Raw genomic sequence first — 20,823 nt, 5'->3', positions numbered from 1 at the left:
TGTTTTGTTCATACATGTTATTGCACATGAAAAATGATTGCATAAAAACTTGAAGTTATGTTTAAATCGGTTTTTTCTATGCTACACCCGTTGAAGGTTGCACTTGATCTACACACATCAATGTGTGTGTTTATGGAGGTTACATCAGGTGTTTTTTTATCGTTGATCTATACACATCAATGTGTGTGTTTGTGTGTATATGCACGATAATTACAGTTTCAGTCCATATATTATTTGATTAGTTCCGTCCGTATGTGATTACGTCACGTGAGACGCACATGACTCTTGTTTTCAGGGGCTTCTTAGAAGAGAGTCAGCTAACGCAATTGGTTAGAGCCCCGCACAGTTGTGGAGTCACATATTTTATTTTGGGCAAAGTTCACTTTGCATCCCTAAATTATAGGATATGTCGCAAACACACCTTTTAATTACGAAATGTACCAAATGTCCCCTCAAATTTACCAGCAGTTGTTTTAGCATTTGTCTTTTTTCTGACATTTTCACCCCTCTGTTGGCTATAAATATTGTGCAAGGGCCCGAACCTTAAATGTTCCTTTTTTACTTGTATTTTTCCTCATTTTTGTATTTGAAATTAGTTCTTTTTGGCTCATTCTTACTTCTTAATTTCACTATAATATCCGGTGGTAGCTCTAATGGTCATCAACAAGTAGTTTGAGCTCAATTTCAGATGGTATTCTAAATCAAAGTGGATTAGTAATCGGATACTCAATTTTCTTAATTAAATCAAGTATCTCAAAACAGAACATCAAATCAGGGTAAAACATCTCTCTATGTAAGTCAAACCCCCGACATATTCAAATTCCGACAAGCTTCCATGATGAATTTTAATTACAAAAAATTGACATGTCTATTATAACTGACAAAAAGATACGCTTCAAGTGATAAGATATTAAAATAAGCTAAACAATTGTTTAAGAAATCATCCAAGTACTATCTGCAGCATGAGTAATGTTAGAAAAAGGAAAAAGGAAATAGTCACTTTGTATTTCATATTTTGGCTAAAATGCTTCTTATCTTTGGTTATTCAATCTAGTGAGCAGTTTTCTCTAATATTCCCATTCTTTTTTTTTCTTCCACAAATTTATGTTTCTACATTTCTAATAGTTGGAATATTTTGCTGAGGTATGTTTGGTCCTTGAATTTTAATGAGAAAACACACTTCATGCTTTTATCTATTTATTTATTTATTTATTTATTTATTTATTCATATTCGCAACTAACAAAATTCTATTAAGTTAACAAAACATTAAATTATCAAGTTGATAATTTAGTACATTTTTACCGAATCTGAAAGAAAGTATTATTTAAACAAGGTTATTAGTTTATCGAGTATAATTTTATTCAGGTTCTGCAAAATAAAGTAAACAGGTAAGAAGTCAATTTAATTTTATAAAACCACTAACCAATCCAAGAATTATTAGTGATAAACATAGCTAATGTTCCAACAACCTAATCTTATGAAATTAATTTAAACAAAATAAAAACAACACATCACAAGCCAAGACTTGCCCAGCTTGTGTGCAGAATCACTGAAATTCTACATTTTTATCTCTTCTAAATAACTAAATTAGAACCACAAGTTACGTTTCCGAAAACCCCGAAAAACTATTTAAAGAAATTAAAACACTAGATAACAACGTCGCTGCAAACCGACGACGATGTAGTAGTATTCGACAACTCCGAAGAAGAAGGAGAAGTCAACGCATCCTGACCGTTCAAATCCCCGTCCACCAAACCATCCGAACCGTTCATCTTGATGACATCGTCGAGGAACAAGTTGTCATCGAAAATGCACTCGATGTTATCCTCAAAGTCTTCATAATCGAGCACTTCAGAAGCTTTCTCCATAGGCATATCGAGAATCGGGAGAATATTGTACCCGATATCGAGGCATAGGTCCCACGGGTGCTCGTGCTCCTCCGTGGGGTCCATTACAATCGAGTCCATCATCGACTCTAGTTTCGGAATGCTTTGTTGGTGCTCGTTGTCGTCGAGTACGACTTGGTTTCCATATTCTTCTTGATATTCGCGTGCTTCGTCGGGTTGTACGTTGTTGTTGTTTTCGAGGGGGATTATTGGATTTGTTTCCTTCTTGACTTGGAGTTGTTCTTCTTGCCTAATTAGTTGTACCTCCGGTTGGACTTTGGTTGTCAGCTTGTTCGCGTAATTGCTGATGTCGAAGTTTGTAACTGCGTTCGAACCTCTGAACTCTATTGCTGCCATGTCGTATGCTGCCGCTGCTTCCTCTTGTGTACCTAGGTAAAGAAAACGAGACTCCGTTGAGAATTCCGGATAATTGAAATACATACTATAAATTGCAATAATGACAAGGAAAAAAGTATTCTAGAGCCACTCGATGCATCGAGTTTATGTGTGTGCTAGTGCATGTTTGTGAATGAATAAACAAATGCACCGAAAGTGGAAATTGTCCCGAAATTTTCTCATTGAAGAGTTATGCCTCGTTTGGTTGTCAGGGTAAGTCGTCGTGAATTAAATAGTTGGACCTTATTTGATGTTTGATCAGGCTAGCTATCTAATCTTGATTTATTGGTGAAATTGTGTATCGAACCTCCTCTAGTTCAATTACGCAATTGGATTCTCGTAAGATTGTGTATAATCTTAATTTAGCTAATCATGTTTTGCCAACCAAACGAGGTCTTAAGAGTACGTACTTCTCTAAAATAGTTAACTAGAGAATTAGTATTACACATAATCTTTTCTAATAGGGAATTAAAGGTTTATTAGCTTAAACAATCTGACAGCATCACGAGCTTGGAAACATTAATTAATCTAAGATAATGTGCATGATATTATAGTAATTAATCTATTCAATCTCTCTAATTAAGTAATCCAAGTAATCAAGCTCTTAATTGTTGTTAATGTATGCCCACTAATTACTATATAAGTACACTAGCTAGTGATTACCCCCACAACTATTACTATATAAAATGTATATTGAATTTAGTTATTTCCAAATCGTCTCGTGGAAATCTCGACACTTTCAACACACACACACACATTCATATGTGCGTTACGTGTTGCGACTAATTTTTTGTTTCTAATTTCATTGCTTATCACTACTAATATTCGTACATGGAAAAAAATAAATTTTCAAGTTCAATAAATAGGTATTAATTTAAAAAAATAAATAAATAAAAATTGAATCTCAACCCACCAGCCCACCAGAGGAATATATTTCCAGATTCATAAAGTTGAACTGGAAAGTTTTCTTTCAAGGCCTGAAAATGTTGTCTTATTAAATATTAATTATTTTTTAGTATTTAATAATTTATGAAGTCCTAACCCAGTCAGCAATTTGCCATGTCAGCTTTATTTTTATTTTTAATTATTTGGTGTGGTCCTAGACAAGCAAATGGATTTCCAATATCAGATCTCTACAGCCAATTATGTGGGGTTTGCTAACTAAAAAATAAATAATTGTTTTAACACTTCTAGCATTTATATTAAAATAAAAAATTAAAAAAATAATTTTTTTTTTGTGGAAATAGAAGAAAAAGCTATGTAATAAATTGAGGAAACATACTGTAAGTTCCTAGGTAGAGATACTTGTTTCCGCACACGCGCCCAATCCGAGCCTCCCACCGACCGTTGTGATGGTGCCTATTCAAAATTCAAAAAAAAATATATATATGTCGTTTCTTCCTTAAGTGGAAAAATGCCAAAAATTAATGTCGAAATCACACAAAACGTCACGTTTTTTTCGCGCAACCAATAAAACACGAGTAGTGGATTCTCACCAACTCATTTTTCGTGTGAGAAAAGCATGAAAAGCAAAAAGTCATGAGTCATGACCAGATACATACATATAACATATATACATACACCAAGAATCTATATCGTACTCGAAAACGGCAAACAAAATGACATGAATTTTATTATATTTTATTTATTTTTTATTTTTTTTAAATTACCTAGCCACGCCACGATATTTCGAAACACCCCTCGAAAATCCGCTGCTCCGCCGCCTGAGGGAAGCTAGATACTCTTCCTTAGTCAACTTTTGCATCTCCTCAATCTCGCCGGTGTATCCCTCGACCTGCATTATAAGTCAAAACAATATTAATTAATTAACGGCCATAATTTAATACGTTAGCCGGCGGCCCCCACACTATCACCGCAATAATGTAGCAATTATCCCAATATTTCCTACTCATATATACTTTTTTTCTTAAATACGAAAAAAATCAAAAATCGAATATGGACAACGGAAAAGCATTGATATAAAAGAAACAAAGCAATGTAACAGTGAAATACACACACACACACACACACAAAAATATATACTTACAGGAAAATTGAGGATACTGGCTGGTCCCCAATACTTAAGGGCAGCTAAATCATAGGTCCGAGCGGCATCTTCCTCGTTGTCGTAGGCACCTAAATTAACGATAATTAATAATTAGTCACTAATTAAATTCAAATTTTCTTGCCTAAACCTCTGCATGCAATGTAGGCAATTGAATATATATAATGTACTTGAACACATTTGAACCATATATAAAATATAAATAAAATAAAAAATGCGAGATTTTACCTAAATAGACTGCGGCAGCGACAAATGCGTTAAAACGAACGTTGTGAATGGACCGGGATCATCATCAAGAATAAAAACACACAGTCAGAAGTAATTAAACTACTAATGACTGCAGAAGAAAAAGAATAATTAACAAATAAAAACACTGGGGGCCAGGTTAAAATAATTGATTAATTTAAACTAAGATCGCAGATCCCTTCTTGATTTCAAGCAACTTTTTCAATTAATTAAGATAAATAATAATAATTAAAATAGAAAGGGCAAAAAAAAAAAGAAAAAAAAAAAAAGAGAAAAATGAGTACTTTGTCTTCCTTTCTTGTTCTGAATGCTGTTCCATGTAGTTTTGTCCCATAGGTGAGCTTCAAATCTCCCGGTCCATCTATGCCTGCACCACCACATTACACTAATTTAACCATTTTTTTTAATTAAAAAAGAATTAAAAAAAAAAAGATTCAATTTTTTTTTTTTTTTGTGATTGATTTATTGTTGTGGGCTTTGTCCAAAATCTTGAAATTTCATGCATGCAAGCAATTAAAATCCAATTTCAGCAATCCTGCATGTGTAAGAAAGAAAAAAGGTAAAGTACCTGGTGACGCCTCTGTAAATGGAGCTTCTTGATTTAGCAGAGGTGGCGGCGGAATTATCAGCGGCGGCGGCGGCGGTGGTGGCGGTGGTGGTGGGAATTTTCTTGGCTCGAACACGTTTGGGCTTGGGTTTTTTCAGAGGCTCGTTGTTTGCTGTGATTGGTGATTCGATGCAGGAAGAAGATGAAGAGGAGGAGCAAGAAGAGGAGTGGTGCCTCCTCTTCATTTCTCTCTCTCTCTCTGTTTCTCTCTCTAGATTTCTCTCTCTCTCTCTTCTCTCTCTCTCTCTGGGTCTGTCTGTATGTATATAGATATATATATAAGTGAAGACAGAGAAAACAAAAGGAAACACACACAACACGCAGTGGAAATGTGTGTGAAGATGGGTGGGTTGGTGTGGAATCAAGGAGAAAAGAAAAGCAGGGGAGAAAAAGACCCTTATTTTCTGCTGGTTTTTACCAAAATTTATGTGCTTAGTGTAGAGAGAGAAAATATATATAGAGGAAAAATACAAACTTCTCTGCGTTTTTTTGTTATAGATTCACCTGTTTTATTCATTCATTTTTTTCAATGTCTCCTCTATTCACTTAATCAGACACACACAGAGAGAGATACATACATACATATATATATATATATATATATATATATATATATATATATATATATATATATATATATATATATATATATATATATATATATATATATATATTGAGAGAGAGAGAGAGAGAGAGTCATTCTATTGCTATTTTCCAATAGCACGAGATAGTTGCTGGTTTTTATTGGTGCAAAATTATGTCCAAAAATTATATGTCCAGGGTTATTTTAGTAAATACATGTTTTCATTGTTTATTTACAAGGTTGATTTTTTTTTTATATATATAAAAAGGTATGAAATCCCCAATTTAACAATTACTAGTAAAGATGAAGAAAAAAAACAAATAATAAAAAATATAGATATTAAAAAAAAGAAAGTTAGAAAAGCAAGAAATGTAGCTAGGGGGTTTTAAATTTTAATTTAACCAGGGGTACCAGATGGAGGTAAAAGTGAAACCAGGGTTAAGTAAAAGATTTATAGCAAGTGTTCAACACTTGGCATAACCACTCTGCCATGCTTACCAATTGGCATTATAAACCCCACTCTCTGGTTTTCTGCATTTCATGGGGAATCTATCTCTCACATTTACATACATTATACTTATATAATTTAATTCATATTCATAATATACATTTCTCTCTCTACAAAATTCAAAAAATATTTTTATATTAAAATAATGATTAATACTAATATTATTGTAGTTAAGTTAAAAGATGAAGATATTGGTGAATAATTTTGTCAGTAGATATCTGTCTCTGTAGATAGATGCATGATTAGCTATTAACTTAATGTAATTAAAGATGCGTTGTGATATTACTATTATAACCTCAATAGTTTGGTTAATTACTGGTCAAACCACTAGGAACTACTAAGCTATTTACTTGGTGTTTTGTCTTTGACTCTTCATTATTTGTCACCCTATTCTTTTTGAGGAAATTGTTCGCTTTTTTCTAATGCCTCTATTTTTTTCGTTCGGCCCGCACCCATAACCATGTGGGTCGTGGGCCTTCGGGAGGACTTAAGCCTGATTTAAATTAAAATCGATAATTTTTTTTGTTATATAACTGAATTTTTTTTTTTTTTGAGTAATTCAAGTCATTACAAGGGAAAGTAGGGGAATGAGGACTCGAACCCTAAACCTTTTACCATATTGTTAAGGCTAGGTACCAACTCTCCTAATGAGAGTTGGTAATATAACTAAATTAATTTGAAATTATTAGAATTAGCTAATAGAAGTGCGACGCATGACGACAATGATGTTATTGTGTTTGGAAAGTCGTAACCGCCCAATCAAACTCCAAATAGCGCCTTGTCGGTGAATAGGTGTCGGACTCGAATTGGTGTTTGCTCCATTTTTATCAAATTGTGTATAGCAAATCTTTTCCATTTATACCATATAGGGGTGGTAAACGAGCCGAGCCGGCTCGCGAACTCGACGAGCCGGCTCGAAAAAAGCTCGAACTCGAGCTCGGGATTTTCGAGCTCGAGCTTCGGACGAGTTCGAGCTCGAGCCCAAAATTAGCTGTTCGACAGCTCGCGAGCCGGCTCGCGAGCTGCCTTCTATTTTTTTTTTTTACATATATATATATATATATATATATATATATATATATATATATATATATATATATATATATATATATATTATTATTATTATTATTATTATTATTATTATTATTATTATTAACTAAATAGTAAATAGTCTATAATAATAAATATATCTAGTATTTAAATAGAAACAAATCTATATTACTTAAATAATTCATAATTATATAAAATAAAAAATATATATACCTAGAGTTCATTATTTATTTTATAATTTTTTTTATTTTCCTATGAATGATTTCTAATAAAAAAATTAAATAATAAAAAAAAAAGAAAAAAAAAAAATTATTCCTGAGCTCGAGCTCGCCAAAATTGGCTCGAGCTCGAGCTCGAGCCAAAAAAAATTGGTTCGATGAGCTCGAGCTCGAGCTCGAGCTCGGGAACCAGGACTCGAGCTCGAGCTCGAGCTGGCCAAAAGAGACGAGCTCGGCTCGTTCCCACCCCTAATACCATATCATATCGTGTATCATAAGATACATGACCTATTATAACACTAACATATACATATTTACATAAGAGTAAAAAGCAGTTTGCCCTCTAAACTGATGTCGGTTTTTCACTTTGCCCCGCAAACAAAAAAGAATTGCACATTCTTACCTGAACTTCTTTTTTTGCTGCACGGTGCCTCGAAATTGGAATTTTCAGATCATTTTGACGACCGAAATCTTACGCACGTGCTTTTCACGTGAGTTTTAAGGGGGCAAAAACGTCAATTTATTTATATTCTTCAAAAAAAAAAAGGAAAAAGAAGGTGGGAATATCTGCAACTCAGAGAGAACCTGCTCCTTAGAAAATTTTCAAACTGGAAACTATAAAATGTGTGAAAGCAAAAAGAAATTGATGGGTGGCAAATTTTGTGCAGAGATGAATCAGAGAAGAAGAAAACGTGTGTGTGGGGGATTTGAGGGTGGGATTCAGCTTGTGGGGGAGATATCATTATTTCCCTCTTCCAACAAATCCAAGATCCGAAGCCATGATGGAATCCGTCTAACACATTTTATTTGAATTGAATTTGGGATTTGTTTTGAATGAGAATTTGGGATTTTTTCGGAATGAGGATTTTGGATTCTTTTGACCATCTACACTGCTCCTCTGCAGACTCAACGATGGAATCTCACACTGCTCCGCCTGTAAACTCGACGCTACCTCCGGCGGCTTTTCCATCTATATGTGGAAACTCTCAATTTTATCCTCCACAAGAAATGCTGCCAGTTTTCCCACTCACATGAAGATAGATATAACTTTGCAAATTTTCTAAGAATGTCACCTCGGAGCAGAGACCAAACTTAGACATCTGCAAATTTTCTAAGTTTAGGGACTATATCTCTTTCACAACTCCATTCCTTTAATATTTATTATAAATAAAGGAAATATTCATGTATATGACAATATTACCTCCAACTTTTATATCCAATTTTTAATTATAACCTCAATTTAATTAATTTTGTCCACAAAAATCCAATTTTGACCACAAAAATCCAATTTTAACTTTTTTTTCAAAAACTTTTTTTTTTTCATTTTTTTTTTGCTGCCGGATTCCGGCGTTGACTTTTCGAATTTCTTTTTTTTTTTTTCCTTCCGGATTTTTTCGCCGGTTTCTGACGCGCCAGTCTCTAGTGTTGATTTTCTTTTTTACGTCCGCCGCTAAACGTTGACCGTAATTGTGTTGTCGCTGACTGTAAATTAACGTAATTATACTGTCAATGACAGTTAATTAACGTAATTGTACTGCCGTTGACAATGCATTTATGTAATTGTTCTGCCGTTGATAGTAAATTAACATAATATTGGCCAATCATATCTTTTATTTTTTCTTACAAATTTGAATATCAGCATTTATGTTAATTATATAATAAATAGTTATTTCCTTATTTATACATATTTAACTTAATTATCATACTCAATACAAGTGTAAAACCACATTTCCCATCCAACACCAAAGCAAAATTGTTCAACCGTATTTATCTTCGTCTTCACCTCACTCCGACGCCAGAAGCAACAAATGAAAGAAAAAAAAGTTGGCTATGATATTTTGTTAGTGTTGTTTTTTTCGGTTTGATCCAACATTTTTTCATTTCTTTCATTTTTGGACTTCTTTCCATAATTACTATTCCATTCCAATTTATCACTATAAAACATTGTTTTAATATATAGAATGTCATTAAACTTTATTTTAAATTATGAAACAATTTATCCTCTTTAGGAATTTCATGTTTTTTTGTATTTTTTGCCAACCATGAAAAATATTTTTAAAATACCAATTATTTTTAAAATAATTTATATTAATGGAAAACGTCGTAAATTTAATACTTACTTAAATATAAATATTATTAAATTCAATTTATTATGCAATTTTTATTTAATTATTATTTTTAATTAATTTTAACATATGTAATTAAAATATATGGAGAATGTTGTTATTAAAATAATTTAAATTAATGGAAAACATCGTAATTAAAATAGTAAATTTAATACATACTTAAATATACATATTATTAAATTCAATTTATTATGCAAACTTTATTTAATCATTATTTTAGTTATTTAATTATATTACATTGCAAATATTAATATAATGCTTATTTTAATGGAAAAAATATACATCGTAATATAATGCTTATTTAATTGGGGCTATTTGCCAAAACCCCCTCATTGAATTTCGAATTCATGATAAATCCATATTTTTTTGTTGATATTTGTGATAAATCCAATTGATTTCAATTATCTAAAATGCCCCTACTTAAGATTATTGAAAGTTACCATATATATATTATTATGGAGAATCAATTAATTCTTTTTAAATATTCAAATCCCCCAAATTTCTCACACTCTCAATTCTCACGTCATTCTAGTTTTTCTATTTCTTTTTCTTTTTCTTTTTTTTTAAAAATAGTTTCTTTATTTCGAATTAAACAAAAATTGGTTTTTTTTATTTTTTTTATATTCTTTCAGTTTTTTAAATTTGTGAAATCCACTACATACTCATCAAACACCACTATAAATTTATCGAAAACCACTACAAAATTGAAGTAAATATTAATATAAAACTAACGTAATCTACATTATTAATATAATCCACTACATACTCATCAAACACCACTATAAATTTATCGAAAACCACTACAAAATTGAAGTAAATATTAATATAAAACTAACGTAATCTACATTATTAATATAATCCACTACATACTCATCAAACACCACTATAAATTTATCGAAAACCACTACAAAATTGAAGTAAATATTAATATAAAACTAACGTAATCTACATTATTAATATAATCCACTACAAACTTATCGATTTTTTTTTAAAATGGTTTTTTTTCCAGTTTTTTTTTTTAAATAAAAACCACTCTATATAACATGAAAACCACTCTATATAAACATCTATATAAACGTGAAAACCACTATGTATAACAATTATATGACATGAAAACCACTCTGTATAACAACTATGTAAACTTGAAAACTACTCTGTATAACAACTATGTCAACATAAAAACCACTCTGTATATACAGTTTATATAAAAATATGTACAAAAATTATTGAAAATCACTATAATACTATAATTTTTATACATATTTTTATAGTGGTTTACGGAAATATATATATATATATATATATATATATATATATATATATATATATATATATATATAGGACCGGCAAGTGAGCCGGGCCTACCCGAAGCCCGATAGCTCGGCCCGATTTTATTTGAGCCGAGCCCCATTAATTGTGAGCCGGGCTGAGTTTGAGCCGTTTTATTAAACCCGATTAAACTATGAGCCGAGTCGGAGCTTACCATGGCTCGACCCGAATAAAGACCTAATATATATATATATATATATATATATATATATATATATATATATATATATATATATATATATATATATATATATATATATATATATTTGTTGTCCTTTTTAATTTTTTATTTTAGGTCTCAAGATTTTCGAAAAGAGTTAAGGACATTTAGAATTGCTTCTAGTTATTTTATTTTATGATTTTTTTTTTCATTTTGGCCTCGGATGCATTTTTTAGTATAATTAATTAAGGATTAAATATTTGCAATATTAAGCTTTATTTGTTTTAATGAACAGACTATGATTTTTTATTTATTTATTTATTTTTTAAGCTTATTTTGATTTTCAATGAATAGTCTAGATTTTTCTCTTAGACTGCGAAGTTTTTTTTTTGTTTTTCTTTAATATGTCGACTGCAAAGTTGTAAAATATGTAATTTGTTTATTGCTCGATATAAGCCCGATATAAACCCGAAGCCCGAAAAAATGCGTGAGCCGAGTTTGAGCCTATAGGCATGAGGCCCGATGGTATTTGAGCTTGAGCCTATAATAATGAGGCCCGATGGTATATGAGCTTGAGCCGACCCAGGCTCGGCTCACACGGCCCGATTGCCAGCCCTATATATATATATATATATATATATATATATATATATATATATATATATAGAGAGAGAGAGAGAGAGAGAGAGAGAGAGAGAGAGAGAGAGAGAGAGAGAGAGAGAGAGAGAGAGAGAGAGAGAGAGAGAGAGAGAGAGAGAGAGAGAGAGAGAGAGAGAGAGAGAGAGAGAGAGAGAGAGAGAGAGAGAGAGAGATCGCAGAATAGAAAAATATGTTCATTAATATGGGTAACTAATTTCCTAATTATTAGGACCCTTTAATGGAAAATATATTGTAAATCTTTTAATATCAAAATTAAATATACCTTATTTCTTAATTAGGGGTACAATGGTGATAATTAAATTTTTTTAATTAATAAAAACTGTTTTGGATTTATCTTAAATATGCAAAATGAAATTGGGCTCATTGTAATGACACTTGTGTAACGAGGGGGTTTTGTCAAATTATCCCTATTTAATTATATTGTTTTGTAATAAGTATATTTATTACGTATTAAAAAAATTCTAATATATCTACATAATCAATAATGCGGAAAATTCACAATCAAAAAATGTCATCTCCCATTTTGACCCATTTATTTTTCTTTATTTCACTTTCAAGCACTTTCCTTTTATACTATCCCATGCACAATAATCTTATTTTGAATTATTTATTCTATAAGTATCAATGCATATAAATAATGGGCTCTTTGAGGAAACCCCTCATTACTTATTTTAATAGAGAAAGGCCCAAAATATTTCTGTCATTTGAGAAAAGTCCACACCTATTTTCAGCCATTATGTTTTCTAGCTTTGCCCCTAGACATGGCCACGGGGCGGGTCGGGTCCGGGTCCGACTTTTAGGGGACCCGAAACCGACCCGCGGGAAGCCGGGTCCGGGTCTGAGGCGGGTCCACCTAGATCCATCAGGGTCTGGGGCGTGTCCGGGTCGGGTCCGGGTCCAATCCGGTTTTTCAATTTTTTTTCTAAACAAAAAAAACTTATATTGGAACTTGAAAACATATGAGATTAACTTTAAATTCAAAATTAAAAAATAATTGAATTTAAACGTTAAACAATTTTAGAAAAAAATAAAACGATTAAGACCTTGGGACATAAACTAAATAAAATGAAAGTTATGAAAATTGGATTATGGGTATTTATAAGTGAAAATAATAATTGAGAAATTTTTAAAATTTCAAAAATCTATATTCAATCTTGCTTTTAAATTAAATCGGATTTTTTTATATTTTTCAAAATTAAATATATATGCATTTGTTATTAGTCGGGATTTTTGATATTAATAATAGTCAACATGACAATTAATAATTTATAAAACGTTAGTTATACAATTATTATAATCATTTGATAGTGTTATTTATATTTTATATTTATAGTTAGAATTATTATAACAAGGAATATATATAACATAAACAAAAGGTGTAAAATGATTATAATAAATAATTTTAAATAGATTATTATTTATCATATTTATTATTATTAAATAATTTAATTAAATTATTAACAAATATAATATAATAAAAAAATTTAAAAAAATGAATGGACTTGAGCTTAATCCATTTAAATCTTACGATTCGATTCTAATATTTGAATAAAAGTAAATGTAAAAAGAAGATTAAATCATATGATCTACGATTTAATTCTTACGATTTTTACAAACTAAACCAATTATTTAAAGAGAAATCACATCATAATATTTTGATTATACTAGTCATATATAATGTTATTTTTAAAGTAAGAATATTAATTGAAATGAGATATAATCTATTTTTGTTAAAATAAGCATCATTTATATTTTTAAATAATTATCTTATGATAAAATCCTCAATAATATTAATAAGTTCTTGTCAATAATTGAGGTAAACCGATTTAAATTAATTGAAATGAGTTATAATTTATTTTTTTAAACAAACATAGTATTTTATTTTTCATTCGATTTTTTCACACTATCGATTTTAATAACATAAGTGAATTGATTCAATACTTTATATTTTTTAATAGTGGAGATTATATTGATATATTAATTAATAATAGATGTCTTGAAGTATTGAACCGTGATTATATATATTTTTTTTCTTATATTGCATTTGTCAATTATTTAATTAAAGTTATTTAATTAAAATTATTTAATAATAATTAATATGAAAATTATTAATTTATTTAACATATTTATCATTTACACCATAGTTGTATATTATATATATTTATTGTCTATTTATTATCAAATATATTGGTTGGGTCCCCACGCCGGGTCCCCCCGCCGGGTAGACCAGTCGGGTTCCGGGTCCAAATAATTTGGACCCGAAACTGACCCGGACTTGACCGGGTCCGGGTCCGGGTCCATGGTCAACGGGGCGGGGTCGGGGCAGTCAACGGGGCGGGTCCGGGCCGGTCCGGGTCAGACCCGGCTCTTGGCCATGTCTATTTGCCCCCACCCGCCACATCATCACTATCATGCACTCAGCGTTTTCTCTTTTTTTTCGTTTTTTTTTCCGTCTTTTTTGTATCAGTTTCCTTAATCGACTATGAAGCATAGTCGATTAGCCTTAATCGACTATGCTTCATAGTCGATTAAGGAAATTCTTTAATTTTTAATTTTTTTTTATTTTTTTTTCTTTCCTATATCAGGTATATTAATCAACTATGATGAAGCATAGTCGATTAAGAATCTGCTACTAAACATAACAAATCACAATTGCAAAAACAATGCAAAAATCAACAATATTTTACAAAATACAAAATCTATACAAACATTGTAATTGATTTATACAATTGAAATCAATAAATGAAAAAATCAAAAATAAAATAAAAGTGGGAGTTGATTGACCTTAATCGACTACCAGAGCATAGTCGATTAACTTAATCGACTATTGAAGACGTACATAGTCGATTAAGGTTCCAGCCTGCGCGAATTTCTCTACCCGCGCCGTTATCCGCCCGATCCACCAAAAAACCCTAAATTTACCTCCCCATCGTCACCACACCGCCGCCACACCACTCTTTGTCAACCATAGTGGGAGTTAGATCTCCCAGTTTCAAGAACTGAAATCCTCCATTAACGACTTTATTGAAAGACACCATTAAAATATAACAAGCAGAAAAGAGAGAAAAGAAAACACAGAGAAGAGAGAAGATGAAGAATCTGGAAATTCATACTTTGTTCCCTATAAACTATAACCTTGTCAAAATCAATAGAAAATTCTGATAGATCTACTCACTCTCATGACATATTTGCAGAAATTAATCTCAAAACAAATTGGGTGTTGTGTTTTTCTCTTTTAATTTGTTACGCGATTTATTATAAGAGAAAATAAAAATTAAAATAAAAAGATATTAATGTGTATACGGCTTCAATCCTATTGATAATATGAGTGACGACCTTTTCTATTTGTACAAAAAAGAAGAAGAGGAAAAGGAGAGAGAGAGGGAGAGTACAATAGAGAAGAAGAAGGTGAAGAAAAATGAGTGAGAGTGAGAGAGTGTACAGTGAAAAGAAGAATATGAGGAAAAGGAGGAGAGAGAAAGAGAAAAAAGAGGAGGAAAAGGGAGGAGAGAGACAGAAGAAATGTACGTAGAGAAAAAGATGAGGAAAAATGGAGGAGAGAGAGTGTATTGAAAAAGTAAGGATAATTTTGGAATTATGAAAATATCATTTGGGTGCATTGTTAGATAAGGAGGTTTTCTCTAATTATTTTTGGAATGAGATGTTTCCTTAACTACTTTTCCTAGATGAGGGGTTATTACTAACTTTCCCATAAATAATTAACTAAATAATCTTTATCTACATACCTTATAATTTATATATATAATAAACTACTAATATTTCATTGACGTAAATTAATTGCATATAAGGTATATAAATACAATTGTATATTTATATACCATATAAATTAATATATGCAATTGATTTTAATTAATTTGAATCAAAATGACTAAATAATCTTTATCCACATACCTTATATAATCAACTATTAACATTTTCACATTTATATACCTTTTGACTTTTTAATTAGCGGTACTTTGAATTAATTCCCCTACAAATGAGGTATACTCATTTCTTTCCATTTTTTCCATTTATATTGTCCTTAATTATTTAGATTGTCAAAATCGTTTGAATTTTCATAATTGAAATTGCACAATTAGTGTTACAATTTCTTCCTTTTTTTTTTTTTTTTGAGAAAAAGAAAATTTCATATAAGAGAATTGATTCATTTATTACAATATTTTGAATTTATTTTCCTTATACAACTTATTCAAACAAACTATATAATGTCATATTGGCTTCACTCATTTTCTTCATCCTATTCATTCAAAACTTCATATTGCTATGCTTATAAAACCAATTATATATTGTTACTTCTTTTTACCAAATTCAACACAAGTTATAAAACCCCAACCATTTCCATCACACTCATCACATTCACCCAACAAATTACACAAGTAAGGTTAATTTTTTTTTCTCTATTAATTTTTTTCGTATGCTTTATGTTTATTCATTTTTTTATAATTATTTTCGATTAATGGTATTCAATTAATTATCTAAATTAATGGGTCATATATTAGTGGGTTATTATATTTTCGATTTTTCACCCCTATTAGTGGGATGCCTAAATTAAAATAATATATGTTGGCTTAATTATATGGAATGGTTGCAAATTAGGTAATTTTGTTTTATTTAAGCTAACTAATTAATTTTGTTTAATTATTTTAAGTCTATATATGAATATTTATAATTTGGTCTTACTTAATTGATGAGTATCTTTATTTGATGAAATAAAATAATAGTGTTCAAATAAAAAAAATAAAAAAAATAGAAATGAGTATATATGTATGTATGATATCACACAATTATGATTAAACTTTCCATTAGTATGCATATCTAGAATTATATAGATTTTCTATAGTAATTAAATTAAGAATCTTAATTTACGGTTTTAATTATATATTCAAGCACCGCACTAATCTTTTTTTTTTCTACATACGTATGCTACTATCAAAACTTGATCAAATAATGATTATCACAGTTGGTTAGGCAGAAAATTGGATAGTGCATAATTAATTGAACAACAATTATTTGTCGACGCATCAGAAGTATACCAATATAGGTCAGTTTTATACAAATTCATTTTTTGTTGGATTTGATGGTTGTTTTAATTAATTGTTCTGTGTTTGGATAATTAAGAACAATTAAAATAATATACAATTAATACCATGTCCTTCTTGATCAAAATCATTGGCATATCATGCGATTTATTTGCTATGTCCTTTCAATAGTTTAATGGAAGAACCAGTTTATGTTTATCATCAGATTTTAATGTACACATTTTTTATGTTATACCAATGCTGGCATCTAATTGTAATCTGATTGCATCATCGTATTCTTTCTAGATGGACGATACAACGAAATCACCGAATTCACATAATACATCCATTCTCCGTGATGTACCTATTGGTAAGACTTTAATAAATAATAAAAATTTAATTATTTTCGTTCATATGATAATAATTTATAAAATATATTTTACTTCTCATTTCATATGTACATTTATTTAACTGTATAATCAGTATATTATTCGGAAAAATAACTTTAATTAACATTTATTTTTGTCAATTTCTTACTGTATTAGATGATTTTTTTTTCAATACACGTTCGTTTTTATTCCTTTTTGTATTTATTTAGAATATTCATCGCAACCGGTTGACAAAAAGGTTGCAAAACCTATATAAGCGCAAGATCAACACCGACAGTACGCGATTTTCGCCAAATGTAGTTGTTGGTAACGTTTTACAATAAAATAGCCTATCTTTTCGTATTTCACAATACATATTTAATGGTAATAATGCATTCAATAACTTTTACGACTGGCACGCACACACGCTACATAATTTGTTATTGTTTTATGACATTTTAAACATCAACTACCATGTAATTAGACCATATTAAATACTTCATTATTTTACCATTGTTTTAAAATAATAATAATAGAAAAGGCTAACATTTAAAGAAAAAATTTACATATACAAAATGATAATTTATAAAATTGAAATTAAATTTTTTTTTCTATTGTTTCATCTTATTAACAAAATAGGAAATTCAAGTCATCAAAAGTATGTACAAAACCTAGCTATAAACCGATGAGGTGCAGGGATTAAATGTTGGACTACGATATATTTGCGATGACTGAAGAACTGAAACGATATCTTTCTTCTATCACAGATGAGCAGAGAAGGGTCTACGATGCCATCATGGATGATGTGTGGAAGAATTGTGGTGGGATGTACTTCCTCTACGGTCACGGAGGTACCGGAAAGACATTTATATGGAGAACGTTGTCCACTGCTGTTCGTTCGAATGGAGAAATAGTTCTTAATGTTGCTTCGAGTGGCATAGCATCATTGCTGCTTCCCGGTGACCGAACCGCTCATTCTAGATTTGGACTCCCCGTCATTGTGCACGATGGTTCCACCTGCAGCATTACACAACAGAGTCCACAAGCAGAATTGCTTATAAAGGCTGCTCGTTATATGGACCGATGATGCATACATATTGTTTCGAAGCGCTTGACAAGACCTTGTGATCTATCACGCATATTCTCAAACCATTCGGTGGCAAGGTGGTCGTTCTTGGCGGAGACTTTAGACATATTTTACCCGTTGTATTGAAGGCATCAAGGCAGGACATTGTTCACGCTACGATCAACTCATCTCAGGTTTGGGAAGACTGTAAGGTTCTTAAGTTGTATACGAATATGAGGCTTCAATCAAGTTCTAATCCATCGGAAGTTGAAAAAGTAAAGGAGTTTGCTGATTGGATATTGAGTATCGGTAATAGGCAGGTGGGAGAGCAAAACGATGGTGAAGCGTCTGTTGAGATTCCCGAGGACATATTCCCGATTTCGAAGATCCATTATTGGAGTTATTGCAGTTTGTATATCCGGATTTGTTGAGTAACATATCAAATCCCGATTACTTCCTAGGGAGGGCGTTGTTTGCGCCGACTAATGACTGCGTTGAGTTTGTCAACGAATACTTATGTTCCCTCCTTTCCGGCGAAGAGAAGTTGTACCTCAGTGCGGATAGTATGTGCAAGGATGAGATGAGTTCGGAAGAGAATGCTCAAATTTATACGACCGAATTCCTCAACACTAGGTCTTGCTCCGGTCTCCCTTTACATAGGCTGAAACACAAGGAAAATGTTTCTGTTATGCTCATACGAAACATCGACCAGGCAAGAGGCCTTTGCAATGGAACCAAACTTCAAGTTGTTAGAATGGGAACTCATGTTCTTAGCTGCAAGGTTCTATCCGGCAAAAATACCGGTGATGTTGTTTTCATTCCTCGGATGACGTTGGTCTCGTCGAACTCTACTCTGCCAATTAAGTTCCAGAGGCAACAATTTTCACTGATGATTTCCTTTGCAATGACGATCGACAAGAGACAGGGTCAAACACTTTCCCATGTTGGTTTGTATCTACCAGACCTGTATTCAGCCACGGTCAGTTGTATGTTGCACTCTCGAGAGTCAAGAATAGATCTGGCATAAAGATCCTAATCAAGTCCGAATCCGGTGGGTTGTCGAGTTCAACTAGCAACGTTGTTTACAAAGAAGTATTTCAGCGCATATGAAGGTATATGTCGTAAATTATCGTCTATTTATATTATTATAACGATATTTAGTCTTATTAATGTGTGTATGTCCTCTTTATGTTGCACATGATTTTGTATTTCTAGCATATTCGTTGCATTCTCATTTGGTAAGTAATATAATGTAAATATTGTTTGATTACGCATTATTGTCATTGTTGTTTCATAAAGAATGCATTGAACTCAATTCATGCGAAGTACGTAAATTTTACAGGTTATCTACTATGTACTGTTTGATTTAAGTAGACCAACGAGGTGGTGCAGTGTGTTTGATTCCATTACTTTAGTTAATTCTAACATTCTCATATGGAAGACATGTTGAACAGAATATTTTATGCATTATGTTGTAAACAAATATTATGTTACTTCGGACCAAATGTTTTGTTTAACAACATATTTACTTATATTAGTTTTATATTTATTTTGAAATATTTTTTCTTTACGATCCTAAATTGTTCAATAGTAAATTTGTTCTCGAAGGTGATCACCGTGCATCGCACGGGTGAAATACTAGTATTAATAAACTCTACCATTGAAAAATATAAAGAATGTTCAATTGAATAAAAAAAATGCATAATTTAATCCAAACTCACTTATGTTATTAAATCGATAGTGTGACAAATCCAAATAAAAAAATAAAATAATATGTTTATTTAGAAGAAGAAAAAATTATAACTCATTCTAATTAGTGGTTTTCTTACTTTAAAATAAAATTACATACTACAAATACTATATTGTGAATTTTCTTTTAATATTTAATTTAATCAAATAGTAAGATTTGAATCGATTAAGCTCAAATTCTTTCAATTAGTAAACATTATTCAAATATTTGAATCGATTGCTTAACTATTGACGTAAAGTGTTACATAATTGATTTAACTATTTATAAGTAATGTCTAATATTATTTTAATTCAATTTTGTCATAAAAAATAATAAATTTAATTCCTAACACATGTAAGAACCTAATCGTAAATCGTAATATTTTATCAAAGAGTAATATTTGAACCAATTAAGCTCAAGTCCTTTCAATTCGTAAACATTATTAAAATATTTGAATCGATTAAGCGCGCTCAACTATTGACAAGAACGTCTTAATCAAATTAACTATTATTAATTAAAGTGTAATACATTTTTAATTCAATTTTATCATTAAAAAATAATTCCTAAATTACGTAAGAATCAAACCATAAGATTAGTTAAAGCGTATGATTTGAATCAATTAAGCGCAAGTCCTTTTAATTTGTAAATATTATTCAAAAATTTGAATCGATTAAGTTCAACCACTGACAAGAACGTATTAATCGAGTTAACTATTTATAATTAACGTCTACTATCCTTTTAATTCAATTTTAACAAAAAAATAATAATAATTTAATTCGTAAAATC

General features: G+C 30.7%; 3 protein-coding genes across 3 annotated transcripts; 2 read left to right on the top strand and 1 right to left on the bottom strand.

Annotated features, from left to right (window-relative positions):
• Window positions 1-1,455: 1,455 nt before the first annotated feature.
• LOC105969767 (uncharacterized) lies at window positions 1,456-5,429 on the bottom strand. The gene is made up of 7 exons (XM_012994547.2): window positions 5,163-5,429; window positions 4,879-4,961; window positions 4,577-4,585; window positions 4,331-4,419; window positions 3,954-4,078; window positions 3,566-3,642; window positions 1,456-2,276 (listed from the first exon to the last, which is right to left on the bottom strand). Exons 1-7 carry the CDS (start codon window positions 5,384-5,386, stop codon window positions 1,648-1,650), a joined length of 1,236 nt encoding a protein of 411 aa, XP_012850001.2. The 5' UTR covers window positions 5,387-5,429; the 3' UTR covers window positions 1,456-1,647.
• Window positions 5,430-17,945: 12,516 nt separating this feature from the next.
• LOC148772372 (uncharacterized) lies at window positions 17,946-18,329 on the top strand. The gene has a single exon (XM_088815010.1). It carries the CDS (start codon window positions 17,946-17,948, stop codon window positions 18,327-18,329), a length of 384 nt encoding a protein of 127 aa, XP_088671136.1.
• Window positions 18,330-18,541: 212 nt separating this feature from the next.
• On the top strand, window positions 18,542-19,335 carry LOC105969908 (uncharacterized). The gene is made up of 2 exons (XM_088815009.1): window positions 18,542-18,628; window positions 18,718-19,335. The coding sequence occupies exons 1-2, from the start codon at window positions 18,542-18,544 to the stop codon at window positions 19,333-19,335; spliced, it is 705 nt and encodes a 234-aa protein (XP_088671135.1).
• Window positions 19,336-20,823: the final 1,488 nt, after the last annotated feature.

Source organism: Erythranthe guttata, chromosome 2, assembly GCF_056151865.1.
Source record: "Erythranthe guttata isolate IM_541 chromosome 2, IM_541, whole genome shotgun sequence".
Classification (NCBI taxonomy): Eukaryota; Viridiplantae; Streptophyta; class Magnoliopsida; order Lamiales; family Phrymaceae; genus Erythranthe; species Erythranthe guttata.
The sequence above is the reverse complement of the archived record's forward strand: the minus strand, read 5'-3'. Positions and strand labels throughout refer to the sequence as shown.